A 20,851-nucleotide genomic window follows, 5' to 3' on the forward strand; every position below is an offset into this window, starting at 1 on the left:
ATATTGTGTAATGTATTATTAGTGCACGGTAAGACTAATGTAGATTATAGAACATTTGCCAAAATAATTTTGAAATAATTTTTTTGTTATTCATATGTATCTACTGCTGGTTGTAATACTAAAAATATCAACCTACCTATCGAATAAAATATAGCTTGTTGTTATTTTCAAATATACTTACTTATATGCCAGTATACTCATGTATATTTTAATTAATTGAAATAATAAAGAAAGAACAAATAGAGTTTTGAAAATTGGCAAGAGATACGAAAGGATGTTTCCTTGTACTGAAACTATAATTGAGATAAAATGTTCACTGTTAGTCATAGCAATGTTGTGAAAGTTCGTAACTAAACAACATTTATCGTAACTGATACAAACGGTATGTATATACATATATGTAATAATAACTTCCCTTCCTATTAGCATTAGAAAAGCGCAATCCCACACCTGTTTCAAAAAATACTTAAAAGAACATTACTTGTCGCTTAATACGTCATAACTTATTTTACACTTTTGTTAATATGTATGTATATGTATATGTATATGTATATATGTGTATGTGTATGTATGTGCATGTGTATGTATGTATATATTTCATTTATATCTATTATTATATATTTATATATTTTTTCCATATTGATATATATTGATTCGCATGTAATATATTTTAGTCAATTAATTTATAACTTTTGTACGCCTCCAAACCGCTTCCATTTATTTTTTCAGTCCTATGCCCAAAGGTTGTCTGGAAGAAACTGCTACCGTAGCGATAAGACCGCCTTTGTACATCTACTCAACATCTTACCCATTTGCCTTGTTTTTTATTATTGGTGTACAATAAAGAGTATTTATTATTATTATTATTAACTTTATAGTATTTCTAAGTTGAAATACCCGAATGGAATAGTATAGGTTTTTATGGAATATTGCAGAAAATATGATGTCACGTGATTAACAGACTGACTATATATTCTAGTTTTCTCTGAGTTTTTGCTAATCTATACAACGATTTTTGCTCTGTTCTATAATATCACACATAAGCTTGATTATTAATGTCAAATTGAAATGAACTTTTTCTTCCATTTTTAAAAACGTTTAAAATAAAAAAAAGTAACAGCCTGTACATTTCCCACAGCTGAGATAAGGCCTCCTCTTCCATTAAGGAGAGGGTTTGGAACATATTCTATCACGCTGTTCCAATGCGGGTTGGTGGAATGCACATGTGGCAGAATTTCGATGAAATTAGACAAATGCAGGTTTCCTCACGATGTTTTCCTGCACCGCCGAGCACGAGATGAATTATAAACACAAATTAAGCACATATATATAGTGGTGCTTGCCTAGGTTTGAACCCGCAATCATCGGTTAAGATGCACGCGTTCTAACCACACAAAACAAAAATGTTTGATGATAGATTTATTCGTAAAAAAATAAATAAAAATCCTGACCGTTTGACTAGTTTGCTACCTGGGATCTTATTTCTTTCATGTAATTTTATTAGCATATATATTTATTACGATTAAAATTATTGTTACTATTGACGCTATGAAAATAGACGATGATCCCATTAGTTGCTTAATTGTAGGTGATAAGCTTCGCTCAGTCAGAGACAGACATTGGCATTGCAATGGGCTATGAATTGCCAAACACTACAAATAAATAATTATTTTCCTTGTATTATTGGCTGAATCGAACTTAACGCTAGTAAACCAACCGAACCTGTTGATATGCTAAATAAATGCTTTTAGTGGTGGACACGAGTTACCATCAGTAATATATAATAACGCCCTTATTAATAAATGTTTGCAACCACTGGTAATTAGAAATACTTGTATTAATCTTGCAGAAATTATTATAGAACGCATATTCTATATATATTGCATATACATTTTTTTCTTATGTTTCATGTAAATATAAGTTAGCTGGTCGACCAGATTCAAAATATGACAGTACTCAATATTCCAACTGCCCTGAGATAAGCCATGGACAGAGTGGAAGAAGCTAGTCGACCCATCGGTGAAAGTATTTCAGGACAAGCATGACCTTCAGTAATGAAGCTCACGAAGAAGAAGACGTCAACGTAATTGGAAAGAGATCAGGCACAGAATCAATAAATAAATAAATCTGATATAAATTCAACCATTGATTTTTTTTTTAGCTCCAAAGCAAGATTCAAATTTAGAAAATGAGGTTTTACATTCTTATTAGTCAGGTTCACTAGAGAAACGAGGCGTTGACAAATATATTAATTATCTGTTGCAATGTATGTGTGTTAATTATGTTTACATACAAACAGAATACATATTGTCTTTAGTCAACATTTCAGCTTGGGGCAAGCTTCCAATATGCAACGTAAACACGAAAGCACGCGTGAGATGCGCACTAATGAAAGATTTAGTGTATTATAAGATCCATCTATGAGTATTTAGATAACTAAAGATTTAGTGATGAGTTTGGTTACGAAAGATTGAAGACTTCTGTTTTGTGATATCTGAAAGCGCATTCAACTCAACCATTCCGTAAGAACCATTCCATTCGAATGTTAAATGAAATGAATTAATGAATAATTCGTATTCGTATACGTTCCATTTCAGTTTCTCATAAAATTAATATTTATTACTTAAGTAAATCTTTATTGAAGATTTGTATTCAAATCTGAGAAAGCACTACTGAGCTTAATTTTTATTTAATATTCATCTCGCATTCCTGAAGGAAAATATTGAAGGGTATTCTATATGTGTCGGATGAAATTGTACCACAGGTATCCATCAACTCTAATACGTGTTGGTAATTATTTCCTAACTTTCAAAGGCAGACGTAGCCGTAGTCAATATAGTTGTAGTGTACTGGTATGTATAAGTACAGTATAAACATCGACGAAGAAATATTACCCGTTCCTTACACTGCCAATGCATCGTCAACCTTGTATATTAAAGCTGTTTAGTAAATTGAATTTTTTAGACTAGCACTTTCTTGCTCACCCTTCGAAACAAAACACAACAATAATTAATATTGTTTATTGGCTGTGGAATATGTAATCAGTGGCGGTTATATAGATGGGTTTGCACAAAGTTCACCTACCTATTACGTAAAAAAAACGATTGATATTCCTATTATCTGCAATCGTTATCTGATAAGTATAGAGTTCATTGTTTAATATTTGAAGCGCACCGTATAATTTGCTTAACTTCTGCTTTGGTTCAACGGAAGTGTGTACTTACACCTCTACCAATGCCTATGGTATATAGGAACTAGACTATTACTATATTATATATATCGTAATATATTATCATTATTTTATTATAAAATTATTATTAATTATTAATAAATTAAAAAAATCAATATATACTTAATCCGTGGGTTCGTACGCATTTGAATTTGACGATAAAGCTATTGTTGAGCTTTTACTTATTATATCAGCTTCACCTACTAGTGAAATTTCTCTCAAAATTGGTCCAGCCGTTCCAGAGATTAGCCGGAACAAACGGACGCCCAGACTGACAAAAATTGAAAAAAAATGTTGTTTTGGAAAATGTACCTTGTAAGAAGCCTTTAGTACAAAGCGTATTTTTTATATGTTACAAAAAGACACTCCTATTGTATTATATGTATAGAGAATTTAAAACTATTATTAAACCAATCGAAATCAGTATTTAGGTACCCCATTCAATTGGGTTTCAATGAGCCATTTTCGTTAATTAAACATAATACCGGCCCGCAATTTAAATTGGAATGAGATAAACAATATTCATTAATTATATATCGTAAAATACTCTCTACGCTTTGTTCAACATAATTTTGTATAGAACATTTTTATTAGCATTCGTTAATTATATATTTAATCCATACCTAAGATACTACTACTAATCAATATAAGCTATTTATATATTGTTTGATGATATAGGTGGGTGTGCAATGAGTCACCTGATAATAAGTGGGTACCACCACGGACCATGAAGACTTAAGATACAGCTTCTTATATCGCCGATGCGCTATCAACATTGGTAATTAAGATATTATATCCCTTTAGCCTGTAGTTACACTGGCTCACTCAACCTTAAAACCGAAAAAACAACAATTTTGTGTACATCTGCTTGGCGGTAGAATATCTGCCCGCACAAAGCTCAGTCATATATTATAACATAAATAAAATAAATAATTAAACAGTTCAAACTCAATTCGTTATGAAAACAATTATTTCGAACGACGATAGTATTATAATTAAAACAAGATAAGTTTAATTTCAGTAATCTCACCCTGAAGAGCGAACCTCTTTAGAGATTTAGAGATATAAATTACAAAACCAGGGTAAATTTCAAATATTCGAGTAACTTTCAAAGGAACCCATTGTCCGGATAGCGAAACTTCGGAGATAAATTTCTTTTGTAATATTTGTCTTATATTTATATTAATTTGTTTTGTCAATGTTATAATTGAAATATGTATATTTTATAATTGATTTCAATGCAAAAATAATTTATGATCTGTTATTATACTTAATTATCAATTTTTAATTAAAATAATAAATAATAAATAAACTTTATTGACTTAAGGATTACATTACAAACAAGTTGCAAGGGCCCCTGTACTAGGTGCAAACCCGTATTACTGGGTTAATTCTAATAAAATTGCTGTTTACCTAAAATAAATAGCGTAAGACTATAGTAAAGTATGAAAGGTAAGGCGTGTATGTTTAAATTCTAAGGCATCTTGCCCCTCAAATATGTTTAATGTAATGTATGTATAATGTTAATGACTCTGTGGTAAGATAATTTCGCTATTTACAACTCTAGCTTATGTATGTATGAATAAATATTTTTGTATGATTTATATGAAAAACGAAGTAGACCTTATGTAATATTAAACCAGTAGCACAACAGAGCATTAGTTACTCCATTATATTTTAATGCATGTTTTAACTGGGTCAGTAACATACCCACCATACAGATTTTTTCATGAGAAATGGAAAGTAAATGGAACTGTCATATTAACTTTTGTATTATTATGATATTTTTTTTTTAATTTTACTGTCTTATAATTGAGTTTTGATAGGAGAATATATGTTTTTTTTTCTCAATTTTGGTACTAAAACATATCTACCTGAAACGAAGACAACTTATTCGTAACGTTGCATAAATATTTATAGCGATTTTTTTATGTTGATATCTATTGCAAGGTACACAAATAATTATTATTGATAATTGTCTAAATTAAACATGTATATATTATACTAAAGGACAAAAGTAAAATTAAAGAAAGAACAAAAAGTAAATAAATGTTACATTACTATTTTAATCAGTAATTATCTGCCTTCACAAGACACTGTCATTAAAAACTTTAAACTTCATCATAAGTATGATAATGAACTTCAGGAAAAAATGAAGTCACTTCATATCAGTCAAACAAAATGTTTGCGAAACAATAAGAAAAAATAAAAAAGCTTTCAAAATAAACAATGCGGTTAGTAAGTATTCGTAAATAATCATAAAAATAAACGGCAATAAATGAGTTTTTTGGAGGAGTAAGACAATATTAACGCTCGGAACCTGACCTGTTGATCTAGCTGAGCGCCGCAAAATTTCCGGCTAACGCTATCACGAATGTTTGACAAACGTACATTTTTCACATCAATATGGATCACGAATAAACACTTTGTTACATATTTATCAATACCCTCTCGTGCACTTCAAAGTTTGAGAATTTTGATTCGTTTCGAAATACGATAGACGCGTGTTAAAGTAAAAAGACGTGCGTCCAAGCCTGCGGAGCCGTCCAACTAGCGTGTAGAACTGTTCTCGGGCGGGAAAGAGCACCACGTGGCTGAATACACAGTTTTGTACGGGGCTGCGCGCGTCTGTTACCGGGTTACAGCTACACAAATCCCACTCTGGCGTTTTCTTGCGTCTTGCTCTATTTTAATCGGATTTCATCCACACGAATGTTTCTATTCCTTTCACGCTTTGTCCGCCCATGCTTTCCTGAATTGATAATATGAAAATATTTAAAAGTTTCTCAATTTGGAATCGACTCTGAAAAGTTGCAAGCTTTTATCAAAGTCATTAGAGCATTTTGTTAGTGGAACGGCTTTTTATGATATAATTAATTTGAAATAAAATATATGAAAACTATTTTTAAATTATTCTATTGAAAAATCTGGTAACGTATTTATTCGAAATCTGAAAATGTTGACAGACATCTTTCAATACCATAATATATAGTGACAATAATAATTCTTATACAAAAAATAAACGGAAGAAGAATACAAATTTTATATTTCAATAAGTTAATTAATAATACAAAGAGGAGAAATGTTAAGGTATGTTTTTCATAAAAAGTTATTAATTCGATTCTGAGCAGAAATTCATAAAAATTTACAGTCTTCTATGTAGTTTTGATATAGAATGTGTAATTATATTTATTCTTAATTAGTAAATGGTCGTAGCTACAATTTTATCTTTGTGCCTATAATGAGTCATTCACCCTTTAAACGTAATGCATACGTATAATACTGTATTGACGGTTATATTGTATAATTAGATACACATTATAGATGATGTTATATAGCAAGATGTTAAATATAAGTTGGAATGGGTATTACTATCAAAACCGTTCTTGTACAAAGTTCCATCGGAAGTGTGATTTATATTTATGAGATATGAGTCAATATCTTAACTAAAATCGTCGAACCGAAAACTCCAGTTAATTGGGGTAGACATAATTTATAACGCTCTTTACAAAAATAATTTCAAGATGAAAAATCGGTAATAACTCGATCAGCGCGATAATTTTTATTTATTATACTCCTATTAACGTATAATAAGTTCGGAGCATATCAAAACTGAATGAAACTTTATATTATATATTTTAAATGACATTATTTAAATTATAATTTATTGGAGTATATGCCCTAATAGAACTATTATATTATAGGATCTGTGTTGTTTGTTTAAGAGCCACTTATTAGTGCTTCGCTCAATGATAGTAGCTTCTATACTAATGTATTATTGTATGTACTATTTATTGTTACAGTGTTAACTCATGAAGGCGCGCCAATCCACATAAAATTATCGGTTTGCATTAACGAACATAATCGAATATGCTTTTAAATTTTGTTGTCTTTTTGCAAACACGATCGTCAATCAACTAATGCATGTCTATAATGTAACATGGAAGGGCGCGTTTTCTTGAGTGGATATATCTTGAAACATAATAATTAATGTAAGACTTTTTATACTTAAGACCGGGTTTACCCACTAAAAAATCAGCGTTACCCTCTCCGTCTTTCGGCGGGCGCCACGGGATCGCTTACGCATACCGTGACGTAATAAGATTAGATCTAATGAAAAGACATAATAAAAAGTTCTTTAAACTATTTTGCTTTAAATTAAGCAATAATTTACCTGAATTTTTAATGTTTAAATTATTCGTATTCAACAGCAGATTTTACTACACCTCGCTCAGACAGCCTCACCTAAAACTGTTAAATAAATAGTGACATATTACAACCGCTCAGACTGATTTAAGCCAATTGTAAATGCGTTTCGTTTTAGAATTTGAAAGACACTGATTTAGACGTGCATATATTATCAATTCAAAATAACCAATGTTCGATTACACTTATTGTTATTGCTTCTAAGTAAGCTTTTGCTATAACTCGATTGAATTAAAACATTGTACAGTAATTGTTGTACTCGAGGGAATGCTTGTGGCAAAGTGCCATTATTGTGCAATAGCACGTGAGCTGAATTGCATAATACTTGCAAAAAAATAAATACTTTTTTTATTGTAACGTTAAGTGGTCTCCAGCATCCATAGATACTGCGCTACCCGCCTTGAGAATTAAGTCGTTATGTGCCTGTAGTAACACTGACTCATTAACAATTCAATTAGTAAGTATTGCCATATGTGCAATATATTGGATTGATGGTTGTAATGTATCATTTTACTGATACATATTAATTTGACATTGTAAAACTATTTTATTAATACTTTTATATAATTGCATTTGTCATTGTACATTGCTAGGTTTGCAATCGTATTTTATATCTATTTCTCTTGACTCTCATCTTAACACGCAATGGAAATCAATATTTGATCGTTTCCATCTTTTGCAATGTTTAATCAAATTCAACGTTACGCATTAAAATAACAATTTCATACCTGAGTCTCAGTAATTTAAAATTAAAATAAAAAATCACACTTGAATTTTCTGCTTGTTTATCGTTTAATGCCTTATATTTAACGAATACGGTACAAGAACATTTTTATGTTGCCAAGTCATTTAAGTCGTTCTGATGTTTTATGACACATGTCCCTTTGAAAAATACGAAATGTTTTTTTATTGTACCTTTGGATTACATCTCGTGGACCTGTCAATCACCTCATCATAAGTTTTGATAAATTGTATGTTTTTAATTTCAGATCAAAAGAAGAACCACTTTTACTTCCAAAAGAAAGGTTTAAAATAATGTTTGCAGTACATTGGCGTGGACTTCTTTGTGTGATTGTACCCATACTAGCCATCGTTGTGCTGCTGCCCTTACCTGCTGAAGTAAGTTTTATGATTGATTATATCTTGCAGATATTGTTAATAACAATTGGCTGAATGAAAGAATTTTATTTCTGCAAAGAGTACAAAAGTCTTATCGGCCATAATAAGTAATTTATGATAGTAAAACCTAGTACCTACTAGGTCTTAGTATCATAGATCCTTAGAGACCGGTGCCTATAAAAGGTGGATTCGGAATATTAGGTCGCCAGGCCCTCGAGTCTTAATTGATTGCTTAAAAAATTACACAAATTCTAATTAGCTGAAAGAACCAGTAAGTGTTCTTAATTTGTGTTTATAATTCATCGTGCTCAGTAAGGAAGGAAAATATCCGGAATTTGCAGGGTGCCTGCAAATTCCGGATGAAATTCTGCCTCATGAAATTTCCTCATATCGCAATTCAGGAGCGTGGAATGATCCGAATTTTCAACCCACCATTCATAACGTTGTAATTTTTTAAATTGTTTCAGCCATATCAATGGACAGCCTACTGCCTCGTTGTCATGGCAATATTCTGGGTATCAGAGTGTATTCCTCTACCTGTGACCTCGTTTATACCCGTGATAGTATTTCCTCTAAGCGGTGTATCAAGTACAACGGATGTTTGCAAAGCATATGTTAATGTTAGTTAATCTTTATTGTTCTTTTTTATTTTACAACAGGACGATAGACAAATTTAATGTGATAGAATATGTTATTAGTCTAATATTCAACATCACCAGCCTACTGCTGTCCAATGCTGGACATAGGCCTCCCTTAGAGCGTATTCCTCAAAACACTTTGAATCGTCATTGGCTCACAAAACACCTTTGAATCGTCATTGGTTCAGAAAGTGGTTTCTACCAAGAAGAACATACTTCTGAGTCTCATTGAGTCAATCACAATTTGAAGCGAAAAAGAGGAATACAAGTTTTGCAGTGCCATTTGGCGATGGGACAACTTGAGTGGGTACCTAAGTAACGTATACAAAATAAGTTAGTATATTCTTCTTAAATGGGTCACGTTGCTTCAATGAACGTTGGGAGTTTATTCATGTCTTAGAATTTCTTTCGTATTATGGCTTTTCACTAATGAACCCTTTTCCTCCAGAGTATTTTTTCTTTAGTTAAAATTTTTAAATGAATAAGACCCACGGATTCACAGTAGTAACCTTTGTGTATATAATGGTATTTTTACGCGATTTACAGTAAAATTAAGCTGTTAAAGAAAAGCTGTATATCACTATTACATGTGGCTTTATATTATATTTTTTAAAAAATATTTTTGTTGTTGTTCTAATTCACAACGGATTTTTAACAACAGTTCTTTCCTTTTTATTCTTAAACGTTCGTAATTTACTTCATTGAGCCTGTTTTTGGATAAGTGTATTTTTTATCTATCTATCTATCTATAACTCCAATACACATCTCGTTTTTTTTTCTTTAATGTTTTGTTTTTCTTTTAGGATTCAGTTTTCATGTTTTTGGGGAGTTTGATACTGGCATATTCGGTGGAACAGTCTGGTCTGCACAAGCGTCTTGCTTACTGTGCGATTCAAGCTATAGGATATTCACATGTCAGGTAAGAATAAATATAAGATAGGAAGAATATAGTCTGACAAATGGGACTCCTAATGCTTAGTTGTCACAACCTATGTACAGTCAGAGTAAGAAAACATTCGTCAGATTTCAACTTAATTTTAAACATCAAATCATTGCGACGCAATATGTCATTCTTGATCGGTAAAGCAAATTATCGGTCATACTGAACACACGAAAATAGATCTTAATAGGTGTCAAACCTTTTCTTACCCCGACTGTACATTAGCATCTCATGGAATATTGACCATTCTTTAAAACGTCCCAATATTCGGAATTGAGATACTATGGGTCGTTTAGATACGCTGTTACTATTTTGTTTTATAAGGTTAATTCAGTGAATTTCCACTGATACATCTATGTTTATGACTTGGAGATTATTCCACTACGCCGCTCCGATGTAGCGGTGTACTTGTGTGTACATGGGACAGAATTTTATCCTCTCGATATTAAGCATCGCTCTCGATCACGAGATGGATTATGAGGAAAATCAGGAAATGAAAATTTAGTGTTTGCTCGCTTGGATTTAATCCTGCAATATTAAAAATATCAAGTGTTCGATCTTGAATTTGAGTTTTCACATTAAATTAAATTTTCTTGGTGGTAGGGCCTTGCGCAAGCCCGTTTGAGTAGATACCATCCACTCATCGGCTATTTTACCGCCAAATAACAGTACTCAGTGTTGTTGTGTTCCGGTTTGAAGGGTGAGTGAGCCTGAGTAACTACAAGCACAAGAGACATAACATCTTAGTTCCCGAGGTTGATGGCACATTGACGATGTAAGGAATAGTTAATATTTCTTACAGCGTCATTTTTTATGGGTGATGGTGACCACTTACCATCAGGTGGCCCATATGCTCGTCCGCCAACCTACACCATAAAAAAAATCAATTGAATATAGATATTTTTAATCACTCTGATTTTGTTGAAATGAGATATCAATTCAAAATCGATTTGATAAACGAGAATCCAACCTAAAGTGTGAAAGAACTGTAACTAGCAATTAAGTGATTTATTTCAGTAAACGTTTATTTAAATGGAAGGTAAATGAATAATAACTTAGATAGACAGGTTTGTAATTAAAGAACATTTATGCCGATTTGATTATTGTAAAAATTATGTTGCGGTTTTACGTTCATTTTAATTGAAAAACTATAATATTTAAAATAAAGTGGATTATTAATTTTATATAAGTTTGGATAGATGTCGCGTTGGATAGGTACGCGGTAAGATGCATGAATAAAAATAATAATAAAGCTTAGCTGATGTTAATTATAATATAAATTAAAGAAATTAAATGTAAAAACGGGACTTAAAGCTGTAAACGTCACAACGTTAGGCCAAAACTCCTTTATTATTAAGAAGGTAGACGAAGATTACTCGTATAGGTGATATTGACAAGCGCGGGCAGAGATTCCATTCCGCTGATGAAGGCGAATGATTTTTTTCAAAACGTAGGTAAAAAAGAAAATAATAGACATATATAAAAAGCATAATAAAAGTATATAATTAAATATTTAAGTATACTGTAATCTTGTACGGATTTACTTCAATCTCAATTGTAATTTTGTATGAAGTAAGTTACCTTTTTAACTTCTTGAATATTTAAGGTAAAGTATATTTTCAGATTGCTCACTGCGATGTGTATAGTTACCACTTTTGTTTCGATGTGGATAACGAACACGGCTGCGACCACTATGATGGTACCGATAAACTTTGCTGTATTAAAAGTCTTCGAAGAAGTGAGTAATCTATACTTAACAAATACAAACTATTCATCATAGCCTTACTAGAATAAACTTGTATTGGTCTACATCTAAATGTGTAGATAAATTAAGGTGCAACTGATACTTGCATGTTTCGCGAAACGCCTAAATTAAACAGAGGACTTTCACGATTATGTTTTTGGAAAGCACTAAAATTTGTAACTAAAAGATTGTAGTATTTGATTTGTCACGTGTAGGTACAATAATGTTTAAAAAGGAATACGACCCTATGACTAGAACTCAATGCAAATATCCGAAGCGAGATTTCTTTTTTTTTTCAATTCAAAAAAAAGCAATGTTTGTATGGTTGTTATTAATTTCAGCAAAAGTTGCTTAAGATATACGAAACAAATAAAGATGGTGACAAAATAGCGTCTGATATCACGACATGCTATTTCTGCACAGCCACTTACTCTGCAACAATTGGTACTTATAACGATTTCCTATTATCACTTCAGTACTGCTATTATACTGCCAACGGACTACATAATATACATGACGCTTAATCCCTTTGACTATACCATAATGTTTAGCAATATTTTCTACAAAGTTTAGATCAAGTGAATTTTGGATTGTACAGTCAGAGTAAGAAAAGTCATCAGTCAGTTTTCAACTTAATTCCTTTATCAAGTCTTAAACTCTTAGTACCTTTTGAATCTAAACATCAAATCATTGCGACGCATTATGTCATTTTCATTCGGTAAAGTAGATTATCTCTCATACTGAGCACACGAAAATTTATATTAAGGTGACGAACATTTTTTTATCCTGACTGTACAAACGTACATATGTACGTTCTGTATGATCTGTAAACTAGCAATGATAACTCAGGACGATTCATAGTCTGTATATTTTGTCTATCTATGAGTGCATTATTTGAACGAGATAATATCAAAATCGATTCGTAACTAGAAATAATACCATATTCAATGTATATCTTATGACGTATCAAATAAAAAAGTTAGAAAAAAATCGATTATCATTTTAAATGCACAATTTAGATGATATAAAAGTCATTATTATATGGATATATTCTCACTTATATTTTGCTAGAAAAGCTTTATTGAAATCAAATTCATGACATTATCGAATCGTCATAGAAACATTCCAGAAACAATCCAGAGTGCGATATTGTTTTGATCTTTTATAAAATCTTTTTATTAGACCGTCACTTACGTCTTTTTGATTTTATTTTTTTAATTTGATAGAGTAACTTGTTATAAATAGATATTTTTACATTATAAATCAGATCGCAATTTAGCTGAAAATGTCAATTCGAATATGGTTTTAGGAGGCATCGGAACTCTTGTAGGCACAGCGACCAATTTAGTATTCAAAGGACTCTTCATAACGTAAGTAAAGAAATCATTCCATCTTTTATTGATTGAATTAGGTCAATGACCTCTTTTGCTCGTCAACATTTTTTGCCTTAATATTTAATAATATTTCACTTTCTTATTATTATATAAGTCATTCGTTCCTCCTAAAAATATGTATATTTACTGATCATGACTTTTTGTTTGTTTAACTTTTTTTTTTAAATGGCGTTGTATGTTCTAGCGATTGTGATCTATTGAATGTGATTTAACAAGAGATATATATTTAAATTAAAAAATATATAATCCAAGTTATTTACAACGACATTTTTTATTCCAATCGAACCAATTCTTAAATTTATCGCTTTTATATAAGAATTTAAATTAACATGGTAATTTTATTACTAAAGCTTTTAATTGCGGGATATTAACAATGTTTTTTATTTTTATTCGGTGGAGCTCGATATCTCGTGTACTAACACGAGATCGAGTGTCGAGTGTACATAAAATAAATATAACTAGTGACAATGGTAGGGGTGAAAGTGACAATAGTAATGGTGACCGGTGTTTACGCAGCAAACGTACGAGAAAAGAGGTAGTTCGATATGGACATTTCTAACATTATTAACCGCAAACTTCAGTCCCGTGAACAAGACATTCGTACATAATGTCGAAATATCGAGCTCCACCGAATAAAAATAAAAAAACATGGTAAATATCCCGCAATTAATAACTTTATTAATCGCTTTTGTCCCAACCTGGCACGCTATATTTCGCCAGTGTCGTTAAGTATGGAATTAGATTTAGTAATATGACACATGTCGTATGAATTCTACAGATATAATTAACGAGATTTTTGAATTCAAATTTTACAGACGATTTCCCGATGCACCAGAATTACTTTCGTTTCCGAAGTTTTCCGCATTCGGTGTTCCGTATATGATAATATTGGATTTCTTTATGCTGATGTATATGCTGATAGTTTATGTTGGAGTTCTACGGTGAGATCATTTCATAATTTTACATATGTATTTTTATTGGTTGCATAGCTTTGTGCCAACCTATTTGAGGTAAACACAGACACGACGATTCGTTGTCAACTTTGTATAGTATGTCTATTTTGTATAGTATGTCTATTTTGTATAGTATGTCTATTACGGCTTTATACTTGAGAAAACTGTCGAATGTAGGCAGGTTTGCAACGTATTGCCGATACAATTTTTTTTTTTTATTATTATTGTATTACTAGTATTTTTTAGTAAAAGTGGTCCAGTTGTCTGCCTATGAATAGCAATTAAATAAAGGGCAGAGAGGCTTTGCGATATAATGATGAATATTTTTTTACGAAAATCGGTTTTTGTCAAGGAGGCGCAAAACCCTAATAATGCTTTATAGTGCAACTCCTTTATTACAGATGTTTTAGTTTTTATGTGTAGATGGAGCGCGTTATAACATTGTAATGAAGCAATAAATGTGAATACAAAATCAAAAGCGAGTATAAACTTCCGGTATTACAAAACGTCTCGAGTTTTTATTAAGATCATAGATTATTTATATGCGAGTATCTAGATAGTGTCGCACTACGAAAACACTAAAAAAAACGAAACAACTTTACTATCTTGGTGTGCGTGACAGCTACGCTTGACGCTCGTCGTACTACTTTGCTTGTGTGAGTGTACATAGTTATTTTCGACGCGTTCTCAGCTTTGACAGTCTATGTAGACATATAAGTAATCAGAAGGTTGATACATCAATCATAAAACGTCAATAATTATTTTAAGTGACAACACTTTTTTTGCTTTGCGTTATGCTCGCTCCTTTGGTTTGCTTCAATTTTTAATCTTTGTGTTTATAGTACAATTTTATTATTTAAGGCCTAAAAGTGAAACAGCTAAAAAGTCTCTAATATCACCGGAAGGTATGGCCGCTGCGCAGAAAGCCGTCGAATCGGATTATGCTAAACTAGGAAAACTCAGCTTTTGGGAATTTGTAAGACTTATATCGTTATTTTATTTTTCATTGGCTTAAACTTACTTTTAAACATACACTTTTACTTGACAATTTCATCTGATCCTTAATTTGGGAAGATTGCTCTTCAGTGTTGGGGTATCTTTTGAAATATCTATCAACTGATATTACACATATAAATAAAATATTTAATATGTTATGTATATTATTACTATTTGTCATTTGCAAAGTTCCGTAGATTCGAAATAATTTATTAGTATTTTCTTTTAATAAATAAAAGTATTTACTAAAACAACTTATCATTACAAGTTTGGTGAAATTGTAGATGGTTATTGTCTTGTTTGGCGGCGCGATGGTGGCCTTCTTCTGTCGCTCCCCTCAGATATTTGAGGGGTGGGGTGATGCTATCAATGACTACTTCGATTTGAAGGACGAGAAATTGTACGTAAGCTGTTTAGTTTGCACGAACTCTCTGATTTTATCAAGTATACTTATATTTATAGAAGTAGTTATGTAACCTAAAAACACCATGGCCCAGTGGTTAGAACGCGTGGATTTTTAACGATTGCGGGTTCAAACCCAGGCAAGCGCCACTGTATATATATGCTTAATTTGTGTGTATAATTCATCTCGTGCTCGGCGGTCTCGGAAAACATCGTAAGGGAACCTGCATGAGTCTAGTTTGTATGTGAAATTCTGCCACATGTACATTCCACCAAACTGCATTGGAACAGCGTGGTGGAATATGTTCCAAACCCTCTCCTTAATGGAAGAGGCCTTATCCCAGCAGTGGGAAATTTACAGGCTGTTACTTTTCTTTTTTTTATCATATGATTTATGAAATAGTTTTTTTCGTACATCTACTAGTATTTTACTTATTCCAGCGAGAAGTTATTGCCCAGCACTGGGACATTTACAGGATTTTAAGTTATAATTACTTCCAAAATAATTATTATACTAACAAAACGTTGTTTATTTATCAACTGAAAAAACTATTCACGAACAGTTTATTTTATTAGTGATATATGAAATTCGCAGCGTTCGAGATTCTGCTTTAGCCGCGCTCGTTGCATTCATGATGTTTCTATTCCCCTCAAATCTTCTATTTTTCAGGAATTGTAGGGCAAAATGTAAGTATAGAAATATAATCTAAACAGTATAAAATATAAAACAAATTTTGTGAGATACATACAGTTACAAAAGGTCTATTGTAATTGAGTCACAGTCAGAAAAACAAATAGATTTAATCATATTAATAAAACTTGATATATAACGATTTAATTGTTATGAATAGAAAGGAGCAATATTTACACTATTGCAATTCAAAGTAAGGCAAACAATTGAAAACAATTAAAAAAGCTCGAATATTGTTCTCTACATACGACTCGTTCGACTTTTTAAATTAATTGCAAGAATTAATCAATTACCATTATATAACTTTCACTAAAACTACAATTAATATCAAATCAAACCAAATCTCTTTATTAAATATAGATTTACTTACTTTGATTGTCGAATTAACAACTACCACCGTTTAGGAGAAAAAAATACCTCGAATCGAACGAGCGAAAAAAGGTAGCATGTGCTTATTGTGTGTTCATGAATGATCACATAAATTATCCAAAATACCAAATAAATACAGGAGCCAATCAATATTTGGATATTGTGTTGCTATCGCTCCTGATAAGCCTCAGCTGATGACATCATTCGGAGATTTTTTTCAAAGGACTACTAACAACAGCATTGGATAGGATAAAAGCAAAAAAAAAAAAAAACAAAATGATGTTTGCAAAATATTTTAATGCATAAGTCATTTATTAATGGTTTCAGATCATGAAGACTTTCCTAAAACAAGAGTTCCATCAGTTTTAAATTGGAAGACTTTGATGGCAGAATTGCCATACAGTTTTACTTTTCTACTTGGTAAATTTCCTATCACCTTTTAGTATAAAGTATATATACATATTTATATAAAATTCAATTGATTAATATCTGTGATAATGTCCTAAATATATGTATTATCACGCGACATTTTTTACCAATGACAATCTTGTAATGATAACACCCGTAACATACATCCTTAAGTATACCTCACAAATAATGGTGTCGGTCTATTTTATATTATGATTAATAATCAAGTCGTCATTGTAATCGTCCCATAATTTTGTATACATGGACACTTAGAACAGATTCATTTTTCTATATTAATTATTCTAAAAACAATTTTTGTAATTAAAGTATATAGGTATGTGAATATTAATGTAACTTAATTATTTTTTTATAAAGATATGAGCTCAGATAAGAGTAGATTCTCTTACTGACGTAATATTTTAATGCGATGTCTCTGGCCGGCACGACTTGCTATTGTAATCCAACGCCTATACGGCTGCGGTGACAAGTATATGGAACCAAATGGTGGACATATGTATGTCTTTTCAACCGACTTCCAAAAGGAGGAGGTTATCAATTCGTCTGTATTTTTTTATAAATTTAAAAATAGGTAGGTCGACTGTCAAATGGTTCACCTGTTGCTATATCTGACTGTTAACGAGTCGTCAACTTTGAGAACCTGTGATGTTATGTAACTTGTGTGTGTAGTTGTTACCCACTCACACACTCGTCAAACGGAATACAGAACTTTTAAGTATGACGGAAGAATATCTAATGTAAATTATATTACTTAATATCAACAGGCGGAGGTTTCGCTCTATCCGATGCGGCGCGAAAAACTGGCCTGAACGAGAAAATTGGAGAATTCCTCCAAGCTCTGAAGGGCTTGCCGAATATTGTGGTGCTGTTGATTCTAATCATATTTGTGGTTCTCATCACCAATATTGCTTCTAACGTCGCCGTATGTAATGTTCTCACACCGATATCAATGCAATTGGTAAGTTTATAATATTATGTTATTATCCATTAGATGAGTACTTTAGAGAACACTAATTATTGTATATAGCATTGTAAATTTGGTTATTTGAAAAAGCAACTATACGAGTTTCTTGCTGTTTCTTCTCGCTGGGAGCTGCCTTAGTGTTTAAATATCGACGCATTGTTTATATAATAATACATGAGACAAAATAAAACTCTATAACGGCTATAACGGATTTGAATCGCGTATATTAATTATTTTTAACATCCCGACGTAGCGTTCGTGGTCACGGGTAGACGCTGTAAAGTGCTTGAAACGTCGGGATGTTAAAAATAATTAATATACGCGATTCAAATCCGTTATAGCCGTTATAGAGTTTTATATTAGTAAATTAAAAAAAAAAAAACTATACCATATTTAACATTTGAATAACCAGTGAAACTACTACAAATAAAATACAAAAAAGCCTTATCTATAATTAAGTAACTACAGATATATAATATTTGGATAGATATCTATTATATATTTGTGGCGTATGGTTTTGCAATGTTTCCCTGAGTTATCGTTACAGTTATGAATATATATTTAAATGTTACTTCGCACGATTCGAGAAACAATTATATTGTTTCAGGCAAAGGAGATTGGTCAAAACCCATTGTGGTACGTGATAGCGTCCGGTTTTTCTTCATCCTACTGTTTCATGTTCCCCGTCGGGACACCTGGCAATCTCGTTGTGCAGAGCGCTGCAAAAATACCTACACAAAAAATGGTTAGACTCTATTACTTACTATAAATTTTGATAATATTTTTGAGGGCCGCTTTTTTATTTATTTTACGAATTCATTAAAGCTGTAATGTTTATACATAATATGATACATTTTATACAAATGTCACTTGATTACACTTTGCTAAAACTATAATCGTTTATATAAAGCTACATATAATATTTGTCACCGGATATACTACGTGTATCCTAACGTTTGCAACATTTTTCGTATTAGATTTAGTAGTTCAAAAAATATACAGTATACAAAAAAAATATACATAATACAATGAAATGACGATTAATAGTGAATAATTTGAGGCTTATAAAATTGTCGAAATATTTTAATTCGTTGACGTCACACACATATTGTATATGTAATGAAAATTGCAATTTGTGTACGATGTATACAATAGACAACATTTCAAAGTAAATAAATTAATTTCTTCCGTTTATATCATATCGTGCTTTTCAACGAATAGATACATTTTAAGGTTACCTGGATGTGTTTCCATAATATGTTTCCATCGGGAAATTTTTGATCGTTAATTTAATTTGTTCCTTCATATTCTCAGATAAAAGCCGGCTTGGGGCCTACATTTACAACGATCATTGTAACTTGGCTAGCGGTCTACTTTTACGCTCCTATAGTTTGGCCCTCACTGCATTCGATGCCCGAATGGGCGTAAACTATTCTACCGATGTTGTAAATGAAAAGTCTGTTTTTGTTTACAAGTTTTAAGTGTGACATTTAGGTTTAGTATGTTTATTCAGTGTTGTTTTAATATTGTAATTAGTTCATTTATTTCTAATAAATAAATTAATTAAAATATTTCATGATCTATTTATTTTTATTATTACCATATATAAATTTATGATTTGAATATTAACGTTTGAATAATATAAGTACATTTAGCTACATGTGACCAACTGGTTTTCTGCAAAATAAACGTAATTATCCTTCAAAATATTTGCCTCATATAGTTTAATTACTTAAGACATGGAAAATACTATCGATCCAGTTTCAAGAACATCGGAAAATGAAGACAATCCAATGAATAATGAAACTGTTACTATGTTAGTAATCAATATTCTTATTAAGACAATTTAAAAAATATAATAAACTACTAGTCATGTATTCTGAAATGTATAGTCAAAGTAAGAAAATCTTCGTTAGTTTTCATATTCAATTCTTTATCAAGTCTAAAACTCTTAGTACCTTCTGAAACTAAAGCACTAAATTGACAACTGAAAATAAAACTAAACTTACATAGTATGGTAGCTTTTTTAATATCTTTGTACTACATCTAGTATTATATCAACATGAAATCTTTTTAATGCCGTAATTAGTCATTCCACATTTAAATTAGATATGATAACTTCTACTGCATCAGATTGTCGCTCATACTGAGCACACGAAAATAGATCTTTAGGTGGCGAACCTTTCTTTCCCCGACTGTACACAGTTCTTAAGTAACACATGTTTATTGATCATACAATACAATACATTTAAATGCATAAATTTACCTTAATTTCACTGTGTACTGTGTATTTTGATAATATTTAAAACCATTTTATTCCCAGCTTACAATGAATTGCATCTCAATCGTATATTTGTAAAATGAATAATAGATGAAAGAACTTTAATAATAAAATATAAAACTTTACTTATGTTTTTAAATTTTCTTTTTAATCATTTGTAATAAGAATTAAGGTGGTATTTGAGCTTGTGTAGGAATTTCCTACAGGTATATTTTATATCGGATATCTGTGTGTGCGAATGAACTAGTAACTTTTGTAACTGTTACATATTAACTGTTACTGTTGTTATACATCAAACAATACTTTAACTCTACTGAATTCACTAATTAAACTGAGTATCTTAAGTATCACTACATTCTATACCTATCGGGCGAATTAATTGTTTCGGATTGGCAATTCAAAAATTAAAATCAATTTCAAATATTTTTATCATTTATCTTTTTCTTCCGTTCGAACAGATTACATGTTAGAATAAATTGTACATATTAAATTGTATAGT

The 20,851-nt window shown here is 31.2% G+C and overlaps 2 protein-coding genes across 2 annotated transcripts in view; one reads left to right on the forward strand and one right to left on the reverse strand.

Annotated features, from left to right (window-relative positions):
• LOC124530087 overlaps positions 1-5,820 on the reverse strand; it is a 46,680-nt gene extending 40,860 nt beyond the window's left edge. Inside the window, exon 1 of the mRNA XM_047104081.1 lies at positions 5,555-5,820. The gene's annotated coding sequence lies outside the window, so the exon portion shown is untranslated. The remainder of the gene's footprint in view (positions 1-5,554) is intronic.
• A 491-nt stretch (positions 5,821-6,311) lies between these two features.
• LOC124529818 (protein I'm not dead yet-like) lies at positions 6,312-19,511 on the forward strand. Its single transcript, XM_047103735.1, has 15 exons — positions 6,312-6,319; positions 8,425-8,554; positions 9,022-9,174; positions 9,996-10,111; positions 11,756-11,870; positions 12,218-12,320; positions 13,186-13,246; positions 14,086-14,211; positions 15,085-15,199; positions 15,504-15,619; positions 16,217-16,308; positions 17,009-17,101; positions 17,872-18,065; positions 18,679-18,816; positions 19,386-19,511. The coding sequence occupies exons 1-15, from the start codon at positions 6,312-6,314 to the stop codon at positions 19,497-19,499; spliced, it is 1,674 nt and encodes a 557-aa protein (XP_046959691.1). The 3' UTR covers positions 19,500-19,511.
• The last annotated feature ends 1,340 nt before the right edge of the window (positions 19,512-20,851 follow it).

The sequence above is a fragment of the Vanessa cardui genome, chromosome 5, assembly GCF_905220365.1.
Source record: "Vanessa cardui chromosome 5, ilVanCard2.1, whole genome shotgun sequence".
Lineage (NCBI taxonomy): Eukaryota > Metazoa > Arthropoda > Insecta > Lepidoptera > Nymphalidae > Vanessa > Vanessa cardui.

Bases quoted from the DNA above. Each gene is read 5' to 3' on its own strand.
- LOC124529818 (XM_047103735.1), top strand. The intron at 12,321-13,185 runs GTACTTATAACG...ATATGGTTTTAG, and splicing joins CACTTACTCTGCAACAATTG to GAGGCATCGGAACTCTTGTA. The intron at 13,247-14,085 runs GTAAGTAAAGAA...CAAATTTTACAG, and splicing joins TTCAAAGGACTCTTCATAAC to ACGATTTCCCGATGCACCAG.